Raw genomic sequence first — 27335 nt, 5'->3', positions numbered from 1 at the left:
ACCCGTCACCGGCAGAAGAAAAATGCTAACACGCCCCCGCGAAAACTATTAGTTATTTTGGCACCCGCCCGGGCCGCCCCGTGCTTCCTCACGCTGATAATTCCCAATATGTGTATTGGAAATATTGTTTTTACGATTAATCCTAGCACGGTAGTGTGTTTTTTTTTATCATAGATCGGAAAAGAGGGGAACTTTAAGTCTAAATAAGTACTTATAAGTCTGTGTATCCTTTGTATGTCTATGGCGTTGCTTGGAAAAGGTTTTTAATAGGTCAATTGATGTGTTCTAAGCCATGTTTCATAAAAATTGGTTCAGCTGTTCAAAAGTCGCAGTACTGTAACTTGTATGGTAAATGTAGCCATGCATCTATACAGGGTGTCCCAAAAGTCAACGTCATCCCCTAAAGGGCTGATAGGTCAGCTCATGAGGGGCCAGAATATCACAATATGACCTTAGTAAAAACTCGATAATTTTCGAGATATTGACACTTTTATAAATTTGCTTAAAATCGACACCTTGGATCAGTTTTTTGCGTGCCGCCGGTACAAAAAATCCATATTGTTAGAATTTATTTGGTGTTACATCACCCTGTATAGCCCTGCTATTGATCGCAGCCAAAAAAAATATCGAAAAATGCTGTATGTTTAAAAAAACACGGTTTTCAAAGTCATAAAAGGTAATCGTATTTTTTTATAAACAACTTTGACTCTACATACTGTAAAAAATAATAAATACGACGCAAATAATACGACGCAAACCTGGAACCTTATTTGAAAAGATTGCTCATTTAATGTAGTTTCCAAAATGGTATAAAACGTTGCTATTGTTTCAATTAACAAAAAAGTTATTGCTATTTTAGTACAAAACGACCTCGATGTAAAATTGTTTGAAGGAAATTTATCTGACTGAATTTATTAAGGGTAAGTCATGTTGGAATGAGTAAAAGTAAAATAGGTGGTGGGGTCAGCCGTGGCAACATAGATGACGCAAAAATAGCTAAGAAATAAATTACCAAACTCTTATAAAACATATTTTGCGTTTTTTACACCTTATTTAAAAAAAACTAACATTTATTGACTTTTATTTTTATTTCTCAAAATTATAACACCTCATTATTATATTAAGTACATAATCAGCAAAAAATTATACTCATTAATGGTCATAATCATAATTTGGAGAGTTTGGTTTTGTTTAACAATAACTTTAAAATAAATAACAAGTACTTAGAGGTATGTTAATGACAAACTGATCTGTCCATTTTTTGGATACTGTGGGTGTACAATGTACATGTGTAAGCGTTTTACTTGTACAATATCACACATTAGCACTACTCAGGAATATACGTTACCATGCGCTACATTTATGGGGAATGTGGAGTTGCTATAGTCCACTTTTTTCGAGAAAGATACTCAAAATGCGTTTTTTTATTAACTGTGAGAACGTTATCTCTTTTCCCACTCCCGGCCACGCCACCTATTTTACTTTTACTCATTCCAACATGACTTACCCTTAATAAATTCAGTCAGATAAATTTCCTTCAAACAATTTTACATCGAGGTCGTTTTGTACTAAAATAGCAATAACTTTTTTGTTAATTGAAACAATAGCAACGTTTCATACCATTTTGGAAACTGCATTAAATGAGCAATCTTTTCAAATAAGGTGCCAGGTTTGCGTGGTATATTTTTTTTACAGTATGTAGAGTCAAAGTTGTTTATAAAAAAATACGATTATCTTTTATGACTTTGAAAACCGTGTTTTTTTTAACATACAGCATTACTCGATATTTTTTTTGGATGCGATCAATAGCAGGGCTATACAGGGTGATGCAACACCAAACAAATTCTAACTATATGGATTTTTGTACCGGTGGCACGCAAAAAACTGATCCAAGGTGTCGATTTTCAGCAAATTTATAAAAGTGTCAATATCTCGAAAATTATCGAGTTTTTACTAAGTTCATATTGTGATATTCTGGCCTCTCATGAGCTGATCTATCAGCCCTTTAAGGGATGACGTTGACTTTTGGGACACCCTGTATATGTATGGCTAAACCTACGAACCATGTTCCTGTTCTAATAAACGCACGTGCAATGAAAAAGTTCCACCAGAGATTGACGTTCCATATGCCACTGGAACTTTTCATTGCTGTGACCCTCGTGAGTTTCCTTGACTGACTGATATCGGTACTGTATGAACACCAAACTAAGAGATAGAGATAGTTCACTTTCCTCCCATCGAACACTAAGGCTTTTTACTCGTGGCTCTACCACAGCCGTAAACACTTAGGTAATGTGATCATAAGCCATTATGTGTAGAGTTCAGCCGCGTGCTCCATCATCCACCGAGGCTAGTAGAGAGACAAGGATGCTTCCGGTGATTGACCGAAGCTTTTGTTTACACGTCGCATATTGCCAGGGTTATAAGTAGGTGTGTGAGATGCAAGTTAGCCAGAATTCAAAATACATACCACCGCAGACCTATATGTATTAAATTAAGCTATGCATATTAGTCAAGTGCAACTAAGTTAGGCAACTTGCTGAAAATCTGCTGAATTTGGGGGCTATGTTTATTCATAATTACCTATTTGAAGTTTATTTTCTATTGCCGACCGTATATTTGACGACCGAATGGCGTAGTGGTTAGTGACCTGACTACTGAGCCGAAGGTCCCGGGTTCGATTCCCGGCTGGGGCAGATATTTGTTTAAACACAGATATTTGTACTCGGGTCTTGGGTGTTGATATTTATATTTAGTATCTATCTATCTATGTATTTGTGTAGATATATCAGCTGTCCGACGCCCATAACACAGGTTCTGCCTAGCTTGGGGTCGGATAGCCGTGTGTGAGATGTCCCCTCATATTATTATTATTATTATTGCCATTTCGTGTCCATCACCATCCACATAATATGCATACAGTATCACACGTCATCATAGTACATATGTAAGTATAGAAGTGATAAAGTAATCAAGTAAAATCAGTATCAAAGTCATGGGAGCGGCGCCACTCCTACCCATAGACTAATAGCACGCCCCTATCAAACCAAACGGAACGCCCGGGAAAACCAACCCTTTCGTTTTAATTACCACACCTCGCTTCAGCGCCGCCCTCTCATTGGTCGGCCGGCTTCCTGCAACGACAGTTAATTGGTCGACAGTAATTAACGCGGCGTAATCACCAACCGCGTCGCGCGAGGGGACGACTGTCGTTCCTAATTTGAATTTTTAATTACTCGCCGAGCGGCCGGCGACGTCGCCTATTGGTCGACGTCTTTTGTTTGAACTGTATATAAAGTGTATTGTCTTTGTGTGAAATTCTCACGGTGCTCACTCACACAGATTTTGTCTTGATAGGTACACAAAATTTAAAATAACCATGTTAAATAGGTATTATAACTTCAATAAGTAAGTTATAGGAATATTAGCAAATATAGGTTGAGGGTCTGTAAACAACGTTTAGTGTAAGCTTCCAGCCCCTACCTGCCAGCCTTCCCTAGGTCCATTTGAGTCTGTTTGCCCGAGCATAACTCACGAGGCCCCACATTCTGAATTATCTCATTACGAGGCAGAAAGGTTTCTCGGCTCCTCAAATATTTACTCACAGACCATTTCTAGTTGAGGCTCTCCAAATTTTAATGAGCTAGCCTCGAGGTAGCCTAGGCTCTATAGGTACGCTTTGGTTTAGATATAGGCTGTTCATACATAACACACATTGTATTCAGGTGTTACATTTACAGGTAGATAGATACCTACAACGTCCTGTACCATGGCCGTCTATCATCTACCTTATTATCTAATTGAAATGTCTACAATCTACAACTATCACAACTCATTAAATTAAATAGCAATCTGATACAGATTTCGCGAAAATTTTCTGCATTTCAGATTCTGGCGGATTAAAGTGAAAGGCACTGAAAAACTAAATTAATTCGATTTCTTATAATGAAATAAAGGTTTTTAATAAAAATAATCAATTTTATTTTGCAAAAAATCCTCAACTAAATCTTACCAAACCAAGACCGCACGAAGAGCCTTATGTCCAGGTCTTCTATTCTAAATTTGAAATTCAAATGTGCCGTCAGCGGTGCCTCTGTCGGGCTCATTCATTAGTCACTGGCGCATAGGTGTTGAATGCGGAAAGATCCGCGCATACTATGGACCCCTGGTACACTGAACCCAAAACAACTTGCCACCCTATCTCTATTACCACACAATAGTGTTCTTATTCCGTTGGATCTTGGTAATGGTTAGGTGGAGAGTAGGCCCAGGCATAGAGTAGGTAGAGGGGTAGCCCTTAAGGAGGTGTTTATGCGCCGAATGACGTTGAGTGACGCGGCCGGCCGCCCGCCGGAGCCTTAATAAGGTAAATGAGATGCGGTGAGCAAGCGGAGATAGCGGAGGTGCAGGCTGTAGAGGGAAACATAGTAGGTAGAAGAAATAAAACAGCGATGAAGAATGTTGGGAGATTAACCTACCTACTTAAGACTAACCTAATAACCTTAAAAAAGCATCAAAATGATTAAATAGCACTAAGCGTTGAAGAAGCTTTTATTAGATACTGCCTAAAGCAGTGTTTTTCAACCTGTGGGTCGCGACCCCCTGGGGGGTCGCCAGAGGTGAAAAAACTGAGTACTTTAGTAAAAAAAAATATATTATATTATTAAATAAATTAATATTAATTTCTTTATTAGATAGATCAGCGATCATAAGCATTTTACTCCATCCTTGCGAGCATGGATTTTATAGCAAATTACTACTAAATCCGGCCAAAATCTGTAGTTTTCCCGAGAAATCTTTCGTTGATACCTACATACAGAAGAAGAATAAATAATACACCCACGGGCAATTAAATAGTTCCAATCACTAAATTCCGTCACCAAACGACCCCAATTTTTTCTAAGATGTAATTAAAATAATTTACAAACTATTACCGTTATTTGTTGGTAATATCCTGATGCTCTGTTAAATATACTTCTATTTTGCACAAGGCGTCACTAAGCTAGCCTTTTCCGTTTAGGAGTAATTAGGTGCTTTTTTCAGTGGAACCTTCCTTTTCAGGTGAGTGTATTAACTTTATTATTAACATCCTCTGATATGAAATATGAAGGTTTTCAAAATTACGTCTAAATAAACAACTATTTCAGATTTTTCAAAGTGAATCCAGAGGATGTTAATAATAACAGAATTGAATTATACATGCAGGATGTTGCAAAAAGGGTATTTTTTTCGCAAGTTTTGAAATTCTGATTTCATTTTCGGGCTTAGATATACCATGATGCACTTGTAGGTTTCGGCTTAGTATACCCATTTTGCAACACCTCGTATTTAACATAACTAATAAGAAACGTTGACTATATTTAGGACATTTTAAATAGTAGCCAATAAAACAAAACCCAAAAAAATTTTTGGCCCCTTTATACATACCTACATACATGTTATAAAAAACCGGCCAAGTGCGAGTCGGGCTCGCGCACAAAGGGTTCCGTAGCAGCAAATATAATTTACAGTTAAATCAACCTATCTCAAAAACTATAAGAGATACTTTGATCAAACCAAAAATCGTTGAAAGAGTTAATTAGCATGCATCACCTCTATTTTTTTTAGAATTTTATACCCCGTAGTTATAAAAATAGAGGGGGGGGGACATACTTTTTACGACTTTGAGAGCTGATATCTCAAAAACCGTTCACTTTAAGAAAAATGTTTTTTAGAAAACTTTATATCATTTTAAAAGACCTTTCCATTGATAACCCACACGGGTATGTACATCGAAAAAAAAAATTTCATCCCTCAGTTACATGTATGGGGGGCCCCACCCCCAATTCTTTTTTTTACTATTTAGTGTCATATTTTTGTAGCGGTTCATACAACACATATTCCCATCAAATTTCATCACTGTAGTACTTATAGTTTCCGAGTAAATCGGCTGTGGCAGACGGACAGACGGACAGACGGACAGACGGACATGACGAAACTATAAGGGTTCCGTTTTTGCCATTTTGGCTACGGAACCCTAAAAACCGAAGGGTCAAGGGGGTCGCGAAATATTTTTTAATACCAGGGGGGTTGCGTCATGAAAAAGGTTGAAAAACACTGGCCTAAAGCAACTGGCAGGAAAACTTAAGGAACTTAAAATTTTAAATATAATTATGAAGTCCGAATAAAACCTTTCAGTAACTGCAGGTCTAAGATAAGTCTAAACTTTAGACTCTAAAGGTATAAAATATTTGAGGAACCCAGGTACCTCTGGACCATTTTTGAACTGTCTTTTCATGTAAAGGTTGTAAGGTAGAGTTTTCTATAAGCAAAAAGGCTGCCTTTGTAAATGATTTATTTATTTTCAAGTAGGTATATATTTTTATTTTTCTATGGTGGATGTAAAAAGTATTGTAATTGTAATTATTTACATTAAAAGGTAGACCGGGCAAGACATGCTACTACAGAGGTTGAAGGCAACTGCACTACTATATCCCACTTTACCCCACCGCAAGCTCAAATTAGTGGCAGCCACCGCATCCGCGCCTGCGCAGCTCGGCCTAACAAACGCCTTGTTACCCGACGATTTATTCTAAACGAATCGAACGTTCCAGACCCGCTGATGGTATCTAATCTTCGTGATTTACTTCTGCAGGGAAATGTGCTGATGTGCTTGATAGCGCTGCACTGATCCTGACCTTTACCATGTGTTGACGGAGGCTTTGCCGACATAAGAAAAAATATCAACTACATCTAGGTACCTCTACAAAGTAATTGCATATCTACATTAATGCTATGATGGTTAAGATGTCACACCACGTTAAAATATTCCAAGTGAAGATGCAAAACAGTTACAAACACAAACAGGCCGTCCCACCGATGGTAACCAGCGCTGCGTTTATAAAAACGTCGAGACATCGCTCCCGTTTTTTGTCACTTTTTCCCCAATTAACAACGGTTTGGGCAGTTTTTGGTGTAGTTTTTGGTCGGGGCACGGGTCAAGCGGGCTGAGACAATGGCTGCGTGGCTCGCGCGTCGTGAGCCGCGCTTGGTTCCGCGTGCCGGATGGCCATTCAGCGTTAATCGCTTCATTCAGCGATTCCCCGGTTTTTCCTTCAGTGGCCGATCGGTCATGCATTCCCCGCGCGGCTGGCTGCGAGTGGCTGCGAACAGGCGTTAATGCGGCAAATTAACGGAATGCTGTTTCGAGCGCATCAATCAGATGTGAATGCGCCGGTGCTAGCTCTGGAGCGGCCATGGAAATTGCTCATTGGAGACGAGCTGACTATTTTCTAATAACTCATTCCCTTAGGTATATGCTTTCATAGCATGGCATTTTGTCAATTCAACTTGGTGTTTCAGTTACCTATTTTCAAATTGTTTTTATAAAAGTAATATCATCATCATATAAGGGGACATCTCACACACGGCCGTTTGACCCCAAACTAGAAACATCGGTTATTACTGTGTTTCAGGAGTTTATCATAATGACGCCACGCTTCACTCGTATCTTTTTCACCATCTCCCTAGATCTCTATTCAAACCGTTTAATTCCCCTATTACTGTTAATGTGGCTGTAAACTTCAACATTTTGAATGTTGGCAATAAAACAGCCAGGTTTCCTATGCATTCATTGGAACTTGGTCACGTTTTTCATCCGTGAGCGATCCTGGCGCGCTAATTGATGGGGCCTGATTCAGGGGTTAAACACATTTACCTCAAGCCTTTCACACTCCATTTACATTCGAAACTTCGTGCCTTCAGAATCGACATCATTGTGGAGAGGCCGTAAGTACCTATATGAACATCTGTTAATCTAAAAGACTTTTCATACGTAATGAATCTAAAAGGAGTTCCATCTGTCAGCCAACATAAGAGCATATTCTTGTTGCGTGTAATGGCTTGAAGTAGAGGGTACCTACGTAGCTGGTGTGAATGTGGTGTAGTGGTGGATTTCACGGGTAGTTGACACCGGGGCCAAGCACGTGACTTAGTTGTCAGTGGTGACTGCTGAGGCGATCGCTGCTGCAAACGCTATCATGATATTTAAAAAAAACTGCGTTACGTCACACAGAGTGATCAAGATGTGACGTCATTGGCCGCCACCTTCTTTCTTCCTACCTCAGCGTTTATCTGACACACTGCAGGGTATAGGCCTCCACCATGTTTCATCAAGTCCCACGGTCCAGTCACTTTCCTAATGTCATCGTACTGAAGGGTCTGTGGTCTACCAAATGAATGTTTTGTGAAATTATTCTTACGTAATTAAGTATTCTAATTAAGCTAGTAATCGAGTTACTCTATAATGATAATTTAAGCCTTATGAAATAAGTAAATAAATATGTCTCATGGTCCGAATTGGTCGTGTATTAAATACAAACAATAAGAGTATTTGATTTGTAGAAACCAAAGCTAATGGATGCCAAGCACCCATTCTGTGAAGTTTGTTTACAATTTCGAATGCGATACACTACGCTCGACACATTAATGTGCGCACTGATTAACTTTAAGACATTAGATAATGATAAAAAATCATTTATTATAAACTAAAAATGTAGAGAAAAAGTTACTACAGAAATATAATAGTTCTCCATGCTTGCACTATACTTATAATAATATATAATATATAATATATACGTAAAACTTAGATTTCCTTAATATTTACAGTTTAAATTTTATAAAAAATTTCAAACGATTCTCTTAACTGTAATACAGTCATGAAAACATAAGTATACTAAGCGTTAGTATAAACGTCAACACCATGTCTGAAAACATACAAACATATCCAACAGAACGAAGCACATCACAAAGTCAACCTAACAGGTTGTAAAAGCTTGTCGATGCCTTCTTACAGTCGATAAATCAAAATGGTAACACACTAGTCGAGCGAACACACCACCCGGTCTATAAGCTGGCGTGAAATAAGCAGACTGCCACTAGCGGTGTCCATGCTGCTTCGTACCTTCTTAATAACATAATTCTATCTCCGATCATGAACCTATGGCGACGGGCCAGCCACTGACCAGTTACTTAGCTGTAGAGAAGTCGGCAAAATGAACACCCTAAAAGAATCAAGATTTCAAGCTCTTATACTCTATTGGGTGCTAAAGGAGACGGGAAAGTATAAAGGGTGGTGTAACGTGTAAATGACAGTGGTGGACATCACGTGGACGTGAGCAGGGGGGTCACTCTATATGAGTAAAAACGAAGTTTCAGGGGGCAGCTGCGCGAGCCACGACACTATCTCGTTGTAAACGTGTCGATTGCACGATAGCTCTCGTTCGTTCGTTTTTCTTCAGTATAGAGTGACCCTCCAGGGCCAAGCCGAGAGTAACCCAACCCGCGCGGGGACCGCCAGCGCCCGCGCCATAACATAATTAAAAATGATTTAAGGCATTCGCTCCGGCTGCTTTGTTTCGCGCATTATGTTTCACTTGTTCGCGGCCGCCTGCGCCCGCGCAACTCCGTTTTAACGCGCTTATAATTCGGTCGCAAGTTTTTATAACCCTTTTGTATTTATTAATTCCCCCTTTGGCTCCGGTAGCGCTATGGTTCTCGGAACACGATTTTGACGTGACATTTCTTTGGGTCAGCGTGCCCGTGTTAATGAAGCGTCCGATTTCGTAGGAGTTCGGTTTGAGCTAATCGAATGAGGTCACTGCGGTGAGACCTGACGGATTCCCGGGAACCAGGCTCTAGCTAATGAGCTCCTTTGTCCTTATGAATGATATAGGAGAGGCGGCGTCGCTTTTTAATTATGTATGCATTCCTTGTTGAATACCGCAGACTCTATTAATTAGTTTTTTGAACGGTACGAGGAAAGAGTTGCCGAAATGATCCATCGGTCTAAGCTTTCGCAAACGTAATATTCGTTCTGTATAAGATTTATAGAGTACCTAATATATAATGTATTATAAGTTTATAATAATGTTAATCATTAATCCCTCTTTAAACTGCGTGACACGATATAGGAGCCTAGAGCCTAACTTATCAACAGGCATTCAGACCACATTTCGAAAACAATGCTCAAGTTACAAAAAGGTATTAAGTAGCGTACGTAGCATATACCCATACATATACCACAGTAGTATACTGTAAGTAAGTCCTATTAATCAAAGGATTAAGTCCGCCTTGTTGACGGGTTTCGGTCATTTATCGCGGAGTCCGGCCCGTGTCCTGGACGCCGAAATATAATTATTCACGGGTCATTCGGTTGACGACCAAACTTCGGAAACAGGCTACTATTGATTTTGTTGTCGATTTTTCATGAAATAATCTTTTTGCTACAGCAATTTTGATAAAATAATGTTAAATGACACATTTTAATGCCTGTATTTGATTTGATCGACTAGAAATAGGTTTGTGTACTTAAAAAAAAAGTACTAATAAAAATCGGTTAAGCAAAAGTTGTTCCATCGATTATAATCAATATAATTGATAGGGTTTTATCTTTAGAGTAAGATTATCATTCAATCAACCTATGTATCTACAATGTACATGGCTAGACAATGTCCGGCGTCATACATACAGTATACTTATACATAGGCCGTTTGTTTTCAAGATCCCACCAGTGGCAAAGAGCGGGGTGCGTGGCGATCCATCATGGCCGCCATCCATCACCCTGCACTGTCCACATACAGACAACCGGACTATGTTTTATGTATATACGCTAGGCTGCTAAGTAGGTTATGTACACTGGGACAATCACGGGGTTCCATGGCCGGCTTTGGTTGCCCGGTGCATGGAGTTTGTGAAATATTCAGGAACAATGTGAAGGATTAGCGGCAAAATGGTGAGGGAGGTAAATTGGCGATACTAACAATAAAGTTTGTTCTATGTAGCGTGCACTTGCATTAAATATATCTAAACAATAGCAATAGATAGAGTAGGAACATGAACATAATATTGATAGGTATTGTTCATTTATTTAGAAAGCATTTGCTTTTATAACTTGTAGGCATCTCCAAGCACATAATGATAAGCGTAAGTCATTCAGTCATTAATAATGTTAAAATTTTCCCTCTCAAGCGAGGCATAGTGCAAGAGCCTCAGCATCCAGCGTCTCTGTTAATTAGTTTTTTTCTTGTCGGCGGGCGGGGCGACCGACGCCATCAAATTACGATGAGTCGGCCTTTCGGCTACCGGCGCCGCGGCCATAATAATTATACACTCGTTACTACCGTGCTGCGCCCGCGCACCTCGCCGCCGCCATGACGTGACCAATGCTTTCAATCACAAAATGGAAGCTGTTTTGATATCGATTCGATTACGACTACAAAATGGGACAGACGGAATCTTCTTCTTCTTCTTCTTCCTTGCCTTATCCTTATTTAGGGTCGGCTTTGTTGGTCATGTCACGCCATCTTACCCTATCCTCTGTCATATCCTCATTCACTCCACACTCTCTCATATTTTCTTTCACGCAATCAAGCCACGTCTTTCTTGGTCTTCCTCTCTTGCGCCTGAATCATGGAGCGGAAATAATAGACAAACATTGAAAGGTAGAAGCCGCGGCGTACGGTTGCCGCTTCAGTTTCCCTCATTGGAGTGAAGATTTATGTAAATGCGATAGCGTTGGCATCGGCAGTGTCTAACCTCTCCGTCATCGCGGGGCACGCGCGACTCGCCGATAAATTCCATCGATAAAATCGGCGTCGCCGCGCCCGCGCCGGTAATTTCTTAACGACAGCGTAACCCGGTGGCGACGCGTGCGCGCACGCATTTTATTTCTCTCTCGAATCGGGTTTGAGACGGCCATCACTAAAATAATCGTCCGCCACTCAAGCTAGATGGTAATCAACTCGACTATTAAGATGCTCTTAATGTATCTTTTTTGGTTTTAACGGACTGAGATGAGAAGGTTGGCACATAATGTTTATGTCGGATGACGTACTGAGAGCGTTGAATGTTTGTTAAAGAAAAATTAAACGAGACATAAAATAAGATAAGGATAAAGGACGAATGATGGAACTGCTTGATACAGCACGAATCTTTCAAGCACAATGAAGTGATCGTATGTTATGATTAGCGTGGAGATGTAAGAATCTGGAAAGATGAGGAGTTACATAAATAATTTTCCCCGAAAATATATCATGGAAAACGGAAGAAGCGACGCAAAACTCACGAGCAAAAAATAACAATAAATGAGCCGCGAAAAGACTTGTCACAATACACGTCTAAAGACATTCGCAATCAAAGCGCTATAAATCGTTTTAACCCTTCCTAATGATACATGAAGGTTGCACGGCCGGCCGGCTTACAGTTGGTAATATTTTTCTTTCTATAGAGCCGCCGGGTTGTAAGCGGCCAGCACTTGGCACATTGTGTTTTTAATTGAATACTGCCGTCGAAGCGGCTACCGACGTCATTGTCGCTCTATTCAAGAAGCTCGAATGAGCGGCCATCTAATTATTGATATGTTTAGGGTTATCGATACTGTTGAGATATTGAAATGTGAAAAACTCACAGGTTATGTATTTATTTGAAGTACTCCTTTCAATTTCTACGTACGACATCAGTTTAATATTAAACATACCTAATGAATACAAAATTGCAACATATAATAATTGAAGAGTTGTGGATTATGAAATGTGTCTTCGCCACTGCCAGCCCTGGCCGCTCGCTATACTACGTGCAGTTATGTTACTATCTTTAATTAAAAAGCTCAGTCCATCTGTGATTAGCCGGAGAGCTCATAAAAAGGGGTTACGACTGCAGGAGGCAAAACACCATTGTGATTCGTCACGAATCACGGCTTTATTTTTATTTGAAAGAACTCTTTGTTAGTGTTAACCGAATTTGTTGGAAGATAAAAAACGGTTAATTAAGAAATTTTTAAGGTGCCTCCGCTGAGGATTAAGTTTATGGCGGAACAAATTCGCGGCCGAGTTTTATGATCGGATTCCGAGTGTAAATATTTAATGTTTTATTACAATTAGTGCGAGTGTGTGGAGGTGCCTGGCTGAGTTATAGGAGGGAATGTTTTGCGTATGAGTAACAGATTACTGAAAGGAATTTAAAAGGTCAAGGCATTTGAGATCTAAATATATCTCCAAGTTCCACATAATGAGAAATATGAATAATATGAATGCAATATGCTACAAATAAATGAGTAGTAATATGTTGGTAATTGCTTTCAGAAATTACATATTCAAATATCAGGAAATCAATGCAATGGTCGAAAGTTCGTAATTGCAGAAAATAGCTGTAGGTATACTGCATACATAACCGAAGTAATTTTGCAGTTAAAACATTACATATTCATCTAGTTTAGGAACCGCTAACAGGATATTGGTGAAGTGAAACCCTACATACGAGATGCCCTACCTTCTTAGGGTAATTTACGAATTGAAAAAACTTAGACGGCTATTTTACTGGATATAGTAACTAAACTATACGTATTAAGGCAGAACAAATATATTAAACTGACTGTTATAATTTTATAGTCACCTGTAATTCTATATGCACTATGCAGTCCAGCAATCATTCAAGTTCTTTCAATTAATAAAATAAGATTAGGAAGGTAGGGCACATCTCTTTACCACACCAAGAAACATCTTTAAACCTTGAGGCTGTAAATCAAATCCTAATATTTTTAACCCTACAGGATGTTGGGAGCATCTCTTCAGCATTGGAATAAAAATCTCGTGTTTATGATAAAAATATAAGTTTTTTTAAGCAGCCAGTTGTTTTTACCCCATCACACATGATCAACTCGACGAGTCTATGGCGATGGGTTGCGGTGCATGGCCTCTGTCGCCACGCCGACCGCCGCCACTGTGTAGAGGAGGTACTGTACTGGTATTGCCATCTTTCAGACCGATGCTGTTAGGTTCTGTACTGCCTTTGAAAGGTTGTCCTAATCCTACTAATACCTATTATTAACGAAATACACTCACGAACAATGAAAATGATCCACTTACAAAATGTTGACACCAAATGAATGTTGCATTTTAATTTGGGTGAAACAATTTTGATGAATTTTGGTAGGCAGGACTGCTGACATCCTGGATTAACATACCTATATGCTATTCATCCAGGAATTCTAAAATTGCTGCAGTGCGATTAAATTGATTGATTACAAATAAATATGGGAATTTGATAAAGAGCACCAGGTATATCATTCAACCCTCGTGAAATATGATCAACATAATAAACCCTGCAAATTCTTGTAGATCATCTTTGACAAAAACATATATTTGAAACAATAGCTGTGTCCGTTGCTCATTAATAATAAGAGGACAAAGATAAACGATATAATTCAGTCTAGGACAAAGGACGAAAAAAGCTCACATAAAATGTCCTCAATATTTCAACGACCATCTTAGATTATTATAATAGGATCTCAATGAGTCAAGTTAAGTGTCGGCATATAATGCTATACCTTCCATGATACGGTGATAAAAATAAAGCTAGGTACATAATTGTGCAGAGGCTGGTTAGCGCAGTGTGGCCGCAGCCTAATGTGCGGTGTTGCGGAATGTGGCACTTTCCATGTTAACGAGAGTGTGGACGCGCCCTAACGCCCTATCACGCTCACCGCAGCATCCGCCCATATCACACCTGACTACACCACTACATCACTTTACATCTGTAACATGAGGTACCTACGTAGGTACATGTTATTTATGAATATAAAGAAAGCAAAATTTTAACGAATACACGATTTTTCACAAAGCGGAAACTATAATTGCGAACAGCGCAATTTTCATAAATAATGACCGAACCCAGGAAACAAGTGAAGCAATTTCGCGAAATGAATACAGCATTAGGTTTCTGGTACGTCAACCCGCGACGTACGCTTTCATTACGCGGCGAAATAAATCAAAATAATACCAAAGTAAGAGATAGCGCCGAATGGAAAATCAGCGCCGTCCCCCCCCCTCCCCCCGCACCCTCGCCGTGATTTATGTCGGTAATTTTCCGCGCGGCTACGAAAGTAAACTAGCGATTTTTCTCCCCACACACACGTAATTAGATAATTTTCATGTATTTCCGGCGCCGCCGCCGCCGCCGCGCTGCCCCGCACTCCACTACATCCGTCATTCGACGGTGTCCGGAGCTTTTGTAAATTACGCGAATTCGCGCGTTGCAGGCGGCGATTACAATATAATTTTAAAGAAATCTGATACTTTTTTAAAGCTTGCGGTATTACCATGAATGTGAAGTCTTTATTTATAAGACGTAGATTAATAAAGCATACGCGGTGCAAATTAATAACCGGTCGTTGCCCGCCGCCGCCGCCTGCGGCTGTCCCCGTATTCATTTCTGTCACAGATTTAATTGCTCACCTCTGGCTTAAGCTTAATAAATTCGAGGACAGACAACGAAACACGAAGGGACCAAAAAATAATCGTGCAGGGGCGCTCGACCAAAAAAAGGACACATTTTAATTTATAAAAGACAGGACAAACGATTAATAATTTATTTGTATCCACGATTTCTTGCGCGAGAAGGGTCAGAGCGTTAAAAACAACCGTTAAGACCGTCGACTTTGTATAGCTCGCACTTAGCCCGAAATGCCAATTGCGGGTAGACACAGGTATACAGCGGGCGGGAATGCCGCTTTAAAAAACCCGCCATATAAATAAATCGCGTCGCACACATCGGACAAACAAAAAAAACGTCCGCCATATTCGATTCTTTAATGGCACTTTTAAAAAAATAGAAGCGAACGGCGGCGGCGGCAGGCTCCGATTGGAAATGAATGAGGGCGAGCGCGATAGTGGAAATTAGCATTGAGGTAGGATTCAGGAGCGCCTTTGTGCGATCATATCGAGGTGTATTCTTTGCGCTTTTTACGGCGGCTGAGCGCCCGCGCGCCCGCTTTTCAGTCCCCATTATGATCCTGTCGCTTTTTTGTTACAAATAATTACAATCACGTCCAGGATCGACTGTTTTTAGTCGCACAGATTTAGGACCTCTCGATTCTCCATAAATGGAATTTAGTAACCTTCTTAGGAGACCTGGTGTGATATCACAGTTCTGGTTAGATTGAGCACAGTCGTTCACACTGGTATCTATTATTTACTGCAGACATGCAATAACGTGCAGGCCATTACCCGGTACAGCAGCTTTCAAAAGCTGGCTGCCACCTGATTCCCTATTCACATCCTGCAAGCACGGCCGGCCGGACTACAAATCGGAACAGCGCGCAACAACAACGGAATATCGAAAACCGATTTAATGAGCGCCGACCATCCAGCGCCGTGTATGGGCAAAATCCGGGCTATTTCCCTAACCCTGCGAGATTAGATCGCGAGTGACACTAGTGTTCGGCCGCGGCACATAAATTAGCGATTAAACGTATCCAATAATAACGGACAACAATGGAATTGAATGCAGATGAGCGGAGCGGGGCGGCGGCGGCGAGCGACGTTTGTATGCGCTATCTAAACGCACAATTGGTCGTCGGCGCGAGTCTTCGCGCTGCGCCTACACTATCGCGCATCAGCTCTTCGTTACCGGCCACCGGTCACTTTGCAATAATAATATCGCGTTTTAGGGTTATTATTGCTAGCGCTTCCATTGTCAGGTAAATCTTTCATCGGTAGTGTAGCGGGCTCTGTATGCTCAATAGCGCGCTCAAGAGGACGCGTCCTCTTGCATACTGGCAACTTACAGGCAACGAAGATTCTACTGTTCGCAGTTATACACCGATATCTTAAAATACTTGGAAGAGTTTGAAGGTTACGTTTGCAAGTTAACGTTAACATTATGCAGCACTGGCACCAATTGGTAATTTGGTTTACCGAGAAAAACTTTTCATTATAATATTGGAGGAGAGGAGGCTCACATTAAAATCTTTGCTCGACGTATAAAGTATAATTAAGTATCATTATAAATTCACACGATTAAACAGGTCGCAGCAATTAACGTCGCGTCTTACAATCATGTTAACGTCCCTGATACATTTTATGAGGAAATTAACATAACAAGTGAGGTTCCACTTGCGGTGAATTCCCAAAAATGTGACTTCATAAAACTAAAAAGCTGTTTGGTCCAGCTCTCCCGCTGGGCACAGGTGTATGATCGATACTTAACAAATACCAACCTGATGTGAGACAGCGATTAAAGGACTTCATTAATTGAAATGTATGTACATCATTAATGAGAGAGTCAAAGATGTTCAGCCAAACATAAAAGAAACCCACAAACTCAAACGCCATTTTATATTAATTACATGCAGTGCAAGAATCTGCTAAAAATGGCATCTCCATTTTTATGACATTGTTGTGTTGTTCTTTTGGAAATGTTCGCCCGCACTCTCGAATCTCTTGATCGTCATCCAAGATGAAGTTCGTCACACACTTACCCGAAGATCTTTACAGATATGAGCATATGAGAACTAAAAGACCTAGGACAGAATCCTCGGATGACAGAGGCCGAATTTCTAGAAGTATACGATTAGTGGATGATAATTATCAAAACAGCATATAAAATGAAGAGTACGAAATATGGATGCTAATTTTGGACTTCCATTTCTTACGATGACGCGGAAAGCACAAAAGACCAAAGCAACATTGGATAGATTGACCATCAACAAAATGAAGCGTAAGACCAAATTCCCTTTCGGGTATACAATTTTGTAGACGCCATCATCTGCATTGGTTAAAGTTCGGAAACGTCGTGCATAATTCCGCGCCCTGATTGGCCGCCGTAAACTGTGAACGAGGTGTCGGCAAATTGGTGCCGAATTGTTGTCGTCCAACTCGTAAACAGCGGAGCTTGATTCAGATGCTGAAGACATTTTGTTTGCGGTTTCAAAGACGATTGTTGGCTCCATTATTGTGATTTTGACTATGGCAAGAGTACATAGCAAAAATCACATTTATTTTGCCACAAAACATGTAGATGTACCAACCTAATGAATGTCGATTTCCTTAAGAGATTAGGTGGATACGTAAACAGTTCTGTTTGCGAAGAACTATAAAAATCACCAAAACCGACCAACTAACTTTAACTATTTGATAAAGGACTTCGAATCAGGGTTCCGCAAGTGTTGAGGTTGTTAAGCAATAGCGGTGCGTGTTCGCGACAGAATGACAACTGAGAGGCGGCAATGCCAATTCATCTCTCCACTTTGTCTCCACGCACTGTCACTGCTGGCCCATTCCACAATGTTATTGAAAAACAACTATAGGGATTTGTCTTTACGCATTTCAATGAAACGCGGGAGCTATCTGTAACAAGCGAGCCAAGTGCTCGGTTGTCGATAAATGATTATTGTAAAGTAGTCGAATATTCAAAAATCTATTTAAAATGAATTTGAAAGAAGTAGCAGTAACATTGTATTTCTTGGATTAATGCTACTTCTTTCAAAACGGTAAGAAAATTTATATAGAGGTGAAAACGACTGGTCAACAGCTAAATGAAATTAACACTTCACAGACAAATCCTGACCGGAAAAGTCAATTTAACAAACGAACATCTATTGAGCCATTTATCTTTAGTAAAAGCACAATGATTAAATTAATAATATCCTGCGTTAAAAGGGGAAGTACAAATTGAAATGAATATCTTTTCGTGAAACAGTTTTCGGTGGTTATTGCCTCATAAACATAATCATAAATTGTATTTGTATATTTGTTTCTTAAATATATACAGCTCAGCCCTCTCTAGTAGTTATGTATTTGAAATTATTTAAGTGGAAGGTAAGGTAAGAAATGTAAGAATCATAATACCAACTATAGCTTTGCATCAATTAAACTATCTAAAATCATCTCAATACATATCTTACAACCATCACATCTCGGACACGTGGACGCAGCGACCTTAGAACTACACAAGATAATAACAATAGAATAACAGCGATGAGAACTTAAGGACAAATCAAACGGATAGCCGTCGGCACAACAGTGGCAAGTGATAAATAAAGAGTAATTGAGAGGCGGAAACAGCCAATGAGTAAATCTCGTCCGTCAATTTATTTAAATTATTTATTAGCGCACTCGGGTATAGACACCCGGTGATCGCTTTCAGAGCGTTCACAGAGCAGAGCGGACGCGGCTAGTGTTGGGACGAGAGTGGTGGTGAAGGGAGCGATGACATTTTTTTACTCTGTGACCAGATGTATTGTTTGTACATTGGTAATGTTTGTACATCATATCATAGTGTCGGATAAATGTACATATTTCTATTCTATTCCTAATGCCAATCAGATTTGGAACGATTTTATTTCATATTCGTTGCAACGTTGTTACCTCCCATGGAAACAGACGGTCGCTGACCATATGTAAGCAACGACACAACATTGAAAATTACTATTTTATTTATTATAGCAAAAAGAACGCCGTATTAGATCAAATTTTTTATTTCAATTAATCAGGATCTATATAGATTAAGCTGTAAACATATCTAACTATTTCTATAATAACTGATACATATTGCACTTGCATATGGACGTAGTTACGCAGAAAGGACTCAACCCACACAAACCTAGTTCTGAGATATAGACGTTTTAAGTTCTAATCGGTATTCTTCAGCAATGAAAAGCATGTTATATGTGGAAATTATCTTAAATTATGCATATTTATTGTTATTTTACTATTGCAAATCATGGTGTAGCTATAACGAATATTTATTGAGTTATTAATGAAAATATGCACTTGGATCCTTTCTCCTAAATTGCTTTTTCTATGCAAGCAGGTAAATTCAACGTTTCGCAGAAAGGATCCAACCAAATATTTATTTTTATAAAATATTTATTTAAATAACAATATGGTTTTTAAAGTAAAATATTTACCTATATTGTAGACACAAGACATTACTTTTTTACACAAAATAAAAATTATATATCAAAAGTAAACCTATTATTAAATAATTTATATTGAAATGTAATCGGAATCAACATTTCACATCTATATAAAAATCTAACCGGAACTGTATTCCCAAGCGCAAAACTCTGGATCAACTTAACCGATTTCGATATTTTTTTTACAAAATAGAAGCCTACGTTTTTAGTGAGTATCTACGACCCGTTTGTATCCCATAATTTTCAGGATAAGGCATTTTGACGGAAAGCAAACCTCATAGAAAAAAGTTGGGCATGAATAAAATTCTAACCGGAAATGTGTTCCCAAGAGCAAAACTCTGGATCAACTTAACCGATTTTGATATATTTTTTTACGAAATGGAAGCCCACTTTTTTAGTAAGTGTCTACGACCCGTGTTTATCCCATAATTTTCAGGATAAAGCAATATGAATATAAGCAAACCTCAAAGGATAAAGTTGGACATAAATAAAATTCTCTTTTACTCTAACTTCACTTCATCATCCTCGGTATATTGCAACTATCCTCCTTTTAATGCCTTTGTAGGATATCCGTCGTTCCCTGTGCTTACCATACGATCGCTGAAAAGTGGCATTTCAGCGATCGTATGGTCCGTATCACTTCGACTTTACTTTGCGGTTGGATATTAAAATTTATGTCAAGATGCAGAATAATTATAAATCTCATAATCATTAACCATCATCACGACCCGTCACATCTCCACTGCCGGGGCATGGGTCTCCTCTCCTTCCAATGAAGGAAGGTATTAGGCCTAGTCCACTACTCTGTCCCAGTGTGGGTTAGTGGACCCCAACACAAGCAAGCTTGTGCTGACAGAGTTGACGGGTAATTGGGCAACCCGACTGTCAGATGTTTTCAAGCCGCCCGAAGGTCTCTGAGTAGGCTTAACGGCTGCTATCGATTTTATTATAATCATAATGATTACGATTATGCTTCTTGACATGGGAACACCCAAATATTCCGAAAAACATTTTTCCGAATTTGATAACCCCGAATATGTAATTTACGAAATATTGCAATACCGATTTTTTTAAATACCGAATTATAATAATCACGAAAATTATAATTTCGAATATTATAATCACGAATATTGTTATTACGATTGTTAAATATACGAATGTTAAAAAATACGATTACTTTAATATACGAAAAATAAAATACCGATTTATTATAATCACGAAAAAGTCAAATCCCGATCGGAAATATGATAATTCGTGATTTTGACAAAAAAACATAAACGTCATTAAAGCTTTAGAACCAAAACCAAAAGATAGGTGCGACGACGAGCAAAGCGAGGAGGAGCGTGTTAGGTGCACATAGATATCGAAAAACAAAGCGGAGCGCAGCGAAGCGGAGCGGAGCGTTTCACATAATATAGCTTAAAAAATATTGTTTTTATACGCATTATGCTGCATTATTCATATAACCATTTTTTGTTATCTAAGAAACATTCGGGAATTCGTATTTTCGGAATATTAAAACTTCGGGATTCGTAATTTTAACAATTCGATATAATAAAAAATCGTACTTTTGAAACATCGAAATAATAATATTCGGAAAATTGACTTTCGTCATTTTAATAAAGGTGTTGTTTGAAATTTCGTTTATAAACTATTCGTGATTTTCGATATTCGGAAACTTAAAATTCGGGATTGTGAATTATTCGGAACTATGAAATTCGAAATTTTAAAAATCGTTATTTTCATATTCGTAAAAAAGTAATTCGGAATTATGTAGTGTACCCTTCTTGACATACATCAACATCTGGATATACAAGATGCTCCTGGTTTATTGAATCTGCATCCAACTCCTCAGATGCAGACTGGTTTAGATCTTTAAAAACTTCGCCAATGTGGTCATACCATCTTACAAGTCGGTCTTCCATAGTAACAAGGAGATATGCTGGGGTTTGTTGCAAAGTTTATTTGATTCTTTCTATATATAGATCCTTCATGGCAGCCGCTGTTTGTTTTCTCCAGGATATAGAATCAGACTAACAGCGTTGGTCCTTTTTTAAATTACGTTTGATATTTTGTTCACAAAGAAAATACTTGTACGCAACTCGTGCTTCTTTAGAATGGTAGTCTAGTTCGATGTTAAGTCTTCCTTGGAGAGTTGATCATATGCCATGTTCCTTTAGACATCCATTCTTTCTTTAAGTGTTCCTTGTGCCTTATTATTTCTTCGCAACTTTTTTAAAACATGTCTTTAATGCCAGTGCAGTTATCTTTGATTGAGGCACGTCGCCCACACTTAGTAGGTTGATGGTATTTGTTGTGGATCTGGATACTAAGTTATCTTCTGACTTCTGGGTCCTGCAGCTTATTTACAGCGACATCTTTGGCAGATCTTGTGGCCTGCTTCTGAGCTCCCGCTATCGTCAATCAGATTTTTCCAACGACTAAGTGGTGATCACTCTTGACTTTAGCAACCCTTCTTAAGTATTTCTAACATCTAGAAGTGAATGTCTTCATTTTCGAATATCAAAATGTGGTCAATTTGGTCCCCGGTCTGACAGTCGTGTGAGAACCAAGTCACCTTGTGACATTCCTTTGGAGTTACCACCACCGAAAATTTGCCATTAACAATCCTTAGGCATCGTCGCTCGCTTATCAAATCAGGCGTAACTTGTATGAATCTGATAGATGTTTGAGAGTCGAGCGACGCTGCTTATGGATTGTTTATTGCTAATGTGACTTGCCCACACTAACATACGGTGCCGATACATGGACGATGACCAACGAAACTGTGCACCGAATCAGAGTTCCACAAAGACCTATAGAGCGAGCCATGTTAAGTATTTCGCTTAGACGTATTCCTAACGTGGTGATCCGTCAAAAGAGGAAAGTGTTCAACGTCGGTATGCGGGTCGCCGAACTGAAATGGGAGTGGCAGGATACTTGGCACGTGGGGGGACGGAAGGTGGAAAAATGCGGTGACAGAATAGTGGCCAAGAGACGGAACAAAAACAGTTTGAATCCTTTCTGCCAAATAGAATTTGAACTGTTTTATTAAAAACTTATATTCTATGAAACAACTCAGACAGTTTGAGTCCTTTCTGCTAAATACAAATTGACTTCTTTCAATTAATAAGTATTTTGCTAAAACGACTCAAGACGGTTTGAGTCCTTTCTGCTAAATATAAATTGTCTTTTTTCAATGAATAAGTATTTCTCTAAAACGACTCAGACGGGTTGAGTCCTTTCTGCTAAATACAAATTGTCTTTTTTTAATGAAAACGTATTTCTCTAAAACGACTCAGAGCGCTTGAGTCTTTTATGAAAAACTAAATTTTTCATGGTTTCATAGGAAATGCGTTTCTGTAAAAGGACTCAAACAGTTTGAGTCCTTTATGTGAAACTAAAAAATGTGTGTTTCATACAATGTGGGTTGGTCCCCCACATCAAAAAAGTATGTTGTAGTTGGTTTTTTACTGTGTTTGTTTTCTTGACAGGTAGACCCTACATTAAATAGCATGTTCTAGTATATAACTCATTTTTGACAAAGTTGTGGATTGAGGCCTTTCTGCGTAACTACGTCCATATGTACCATAATCTGACGTGCCATATATCAGCATTGGTAAAGTTTTATAGGACGCATTATTAGAGGCCAGATAGCAATTACCTATATGGTCTCTGGCAGGATCTCGGACCAGCCATTAGCTACTGGGTATTGTAATAAAACGGCTACTTTAGTAATAGATTTATGCGAATCTCAATGTCAACGGTTTATGTCAGTCATATTTCAGTCTTGCATTACAGTACAGGTGCGCTGCGCATGCGCGCTGGCGGGATCACTGATCAGATTACCCACTTTACGATTGAGCTCGGCCGGGGCTACGACCGCACCAAGAGACCACCATTATAAACGACTTAGCAATTTTATGTTTTTATACATTTGACATGTTAATTGTGCAACCTTTATGGTTATACTTGCCGACTATACCAATGCTCGTCTCGGAATAAAAATGAAGACTCGAGAACTTTATCGACAACTTTTCATCGACGCACACAATCCCTGCCCCAAATCTCAATTAGTTAATTTGTTCAGATACACGACACAATATACCGGGAAATAATACACTCATACATACTTACAGAGCGGACGGGAGCTTGTAATTGGCCTAATTGGTCAAATCTGGGCACTCTCGCTTAATAACGCTCAATTGTCCAGATTCAAATGGCAATTCATGTGCTTTTCATAGATTTGATTCATTACTTTTAAATTAAAAAAAGGTTTGATGCTACATTAAAATAACTAGGCACGCGCTGATTACCCAAAGTGGCCGAGTATATGAGGAAAAGTATCGTGACTCACAATTTGACGATAATATACGAAGGCATGTGGAGTTATTTCTATAAGTGGTCCGATTTTAGGTGACTTCAGATTGCCCAAATTCTGAATGTCATTGTCCATTTTAAAACGAACTTTGAAGTCGGAATTATGTCTCCAATTTTGAAAAATAAAATGTTTACTTTTGTTGCCCTTTTGACTCTTTTTCTAGTTGGTAGTCTACCCTTTCCCTTAAATATATGACAAGCTTTAAAACCGAGGAAGGCCGATGAAGTGATCTTTTAACATCCTTCCAAATATGGCCAATGATGATGCTTTCCGAATATTAACTGGGAGATCGTTCCATAAAGTGATTGGAAATTGGGAAAACAAGGACTCAGTACTCACCCATTAATATCAGTGACGGACCAGAACCGGCGCAGCACTGCCTTGGCGAGGAGGTACCAGATCTGCGTCCACACCCACGACGACTTGTCGATGGAGGCCGACAGGAACTCCTTCGTCTCCTCATCAGGCCCGAGCTGAACGAACTTCTCCTTCAGCTCGACTGTCAACAAACTGCTGTTCACCTGGTACCACTGCAACAATACAGAGATAGATCTGACCAATGGGCAGAAAAAGTCAACGAAACGAATTAACTAATTACAGTTCGCAGTTGATTGAGCAATGTAAGCAAGCAATCCACGTCCATTGTGGTGCCATCGGATCTGCTTCTCGAGTGTAATTGTGAACTACAAATTGTTGTTTAACGACTCTCGGCTCCCGTTCTTAATGAAAACTTTATAAAAAGAGTTATTGGAGTGCCAATAAGAGGGAGCGGAGGCGAGCGTCGCGTTGTGTGTTTAGCTCGCCGGCGCGGCGCTACAAAGGGCGACGCGGCCGCTGTTAATTTCACGCTGCCTCGAATTAACATTTCTTTACGCCTCAGAATAATGACGAATTAAAAAAACTTCTCGCCTCTACATGTAGCCGTAATGACGCGGCGCGGTCGCCGTCGCCGCGAACTCATCAGTCCGACTTAATTAATGCCCGATCTGTCTTTATATTTAAAATCGAAGCAAGACGGGTGGATGATAAAAAAGATAATTATCTAAAACCGGTAGTCGAAACAATCGTCACGCCGGATCGAAGCTCGGGTGCGAGTATTAAAGTTTTATGAGATGTGAGCGCGCCTCGGATTATACTGCCGGCTCGCCGTGCACGTGTGGCATAAACACGCTTTACATTATGTACCTTACTAACTACCTACTAGGACTACTAGGACGAGGATATATTTTTGTAGCCAGACTAACTAGCTCTAAACTTTTAGTAAGGCTAGGTTTTTTATCAGCATGATGAACACGGTAATTTCAGTAATTTGTGGTAGACAAACATATAGGGAAATTTTATAACAATTTATTGGAAGATAACTTTGAAAATTACAATATTATGTTCTGTAGGAAACACACACAACATTTATAAAAGCAACGTTAAGATGCAAGAAAATCACCCTGAAGTAAACATAACAAAAAGCACGTCAGGAGATAACGGCCAACTTAAATCCTTCAGCTGTCATGAGTTTTTGACACCGCTTTTTATAGCGGAGAACCAAAACTCTGCTCTAGAACGTTTTGAAAGCGAATACATTAAGACAAAAGGGGCTCAGTAAAAAGCTGGAGAAATAAATATTTAGTGCCGAATACTGATAGCGAATCACGTTGTGATTATGCAACGCGACAGTTTTACATTTAAAATGACCTGCATCGGAACTACAAGTCGGGCGAATCCTCCAGACGGAATACCAATCGTGGAAAATTCTGCATCGCACTAACTCATTGATGATATACCGTGCATTTGTCGTACGGACCCATTTTGCATTTTTCCAGTTGCATCAATAACAATACTAAACACAATCTATCTGTAATTCTGTAGCTATCTCATCTTAAGAATTAATATGTTGTTTCAGTAATAGGTACAGTAATGCTAGTATTGTATAAAATTTAGCCAAGTAGGTGTAGTAGAACGAAAACAATTTCTTATTCAGCTATTATAAAAGCGGAAGCCTCGAAATAATACAAATCAACGTGATATTATGGATAGGAAGCCATATCTAGGTTATTTTCCACGAACACTTGATAGTACAACGGCGAGTAAATGAACGGACGTTTCTGGTGAAAAAAGACGATAAAAAATATTCGAAACGTGACTATCGGGCGACTGAATTACAATGATACAGTAACAGATTCATTTATTCCACTATGGTGTGATGCAAATACGAAGGTTTCTCATCATAGAAAACAGATTTATAAATCTTTATGTATGTAAGTTACTAAATTTTCTATTGTTAGGCATTTATTGTCTAATAGTATGTAAGTGTTAACATACTGTATGGAGATTATATCTGCGAATGTTAGCTGTATTTTTCCTCAATCATAAGATTCATAAGTTATTTCTACATTGAGTTCAAACGTTTTGGATTTTGAAAAGGATTATATGATGTTTTAGATATCTATACCTACTACCGACCAAATTTTTGTATCTTAAACGTGGATTCCTTTCACGGTTTAATTGAATTTATCGATAAATAACAAATTGATTACGTAAACATTGTTTGTTACAGATAGGAAAAGTTTTTCAGGAGTATTTACCGTTACGGTTATTAAAATTTAACTAAGAGGGCGATGAATTATTCGACTGTGCTAACGTAAGCAGAATTAATTTATCAAGAGAATTTTCCCTAAATATTTTATTATTTACTTCGGTTTATAGTACCTACTTACTGACGACCGAATGGCGTAGTGGTTAGTGACCCTGACGGCTATGCTGAACGTCCCGGATTCGATCCTCGAGTCTCCTTTTGTAAAACTGCTGAGTTAATCAAATCAGAGATCCTCAGAAAGGTATAACATTAATCTATGTAGGTACCTATAGGGTGATTAATCCTTTAGTCCTCGGTGTGGCAATGTTTCGCCAGTCACAGGGCCGCGGCTTCAATAAGATCATTAACCCAAGCCTCGTTAGTGCGCGGGGATGCACACTGCACACCTTTGTGCGCCGGTCGGCAACCCCGGCTAATGAATCAACAGCCCAAGGACCATATTGTCAATACCGAGCGAAATAATAACACCGCCAGCACAATACCAACTTAATTCCCATTTAAATCTGCAAACTCTTAATGACGCTACACCGGCGTTGTGCGACCACTGGCCCTGAATGGCCGTCGTTGAAAGCCGATGGCGGACCATTTGTCCTGACGTGAGATATACAATTTGAATGCTTTTAAGATGTGGA

The 27335-nt window shown here is 39.2% G+C and overlaps 1 protein-coding gene across 3 annotated transcripts in view; it reads right to left on the bottom strand.

Annotated features, from left to right (window-relative positions):
- Nucleotides 1-27335, bottom strand: part of LOC105392071 (protein-L-histidine N-pros-methyltransferase) — a 50971-nt gene that overhangs the window by 10191 nt on the left and 13445 nt on the right. For all 3 annotated transcript variants that reach the window (XM_038116354.2, XM_048631579.1, XM_038116350.2), the window contains one exon: nt 24453-24643. In XM_038116354.2, the coding sequence (XP_037972282.2) occupies nt 24453-24643 (191 nt within the window). The remainder of the gene's footprint in view (nt 1-24452; nt 24644-27335) is intronic.

This window comes from Plutella xylostella, chromosome 29 (assembly GCF_932276165.1).
Source record: "Plutella xylostella chromosome 29, ilPluXylo3.1, whole genome shotgun sequence".
NCBI classification, from domain to species: domain Eukaryota; kingdom Metazoa; phylum Arthropoda; class Insecta; order Lepidoptera; family Plutellidae; genus Plutella; species Plutella xylostella.
This window is presented reverse-complemented; position numbering and strand designations above follow the sequence as displayed.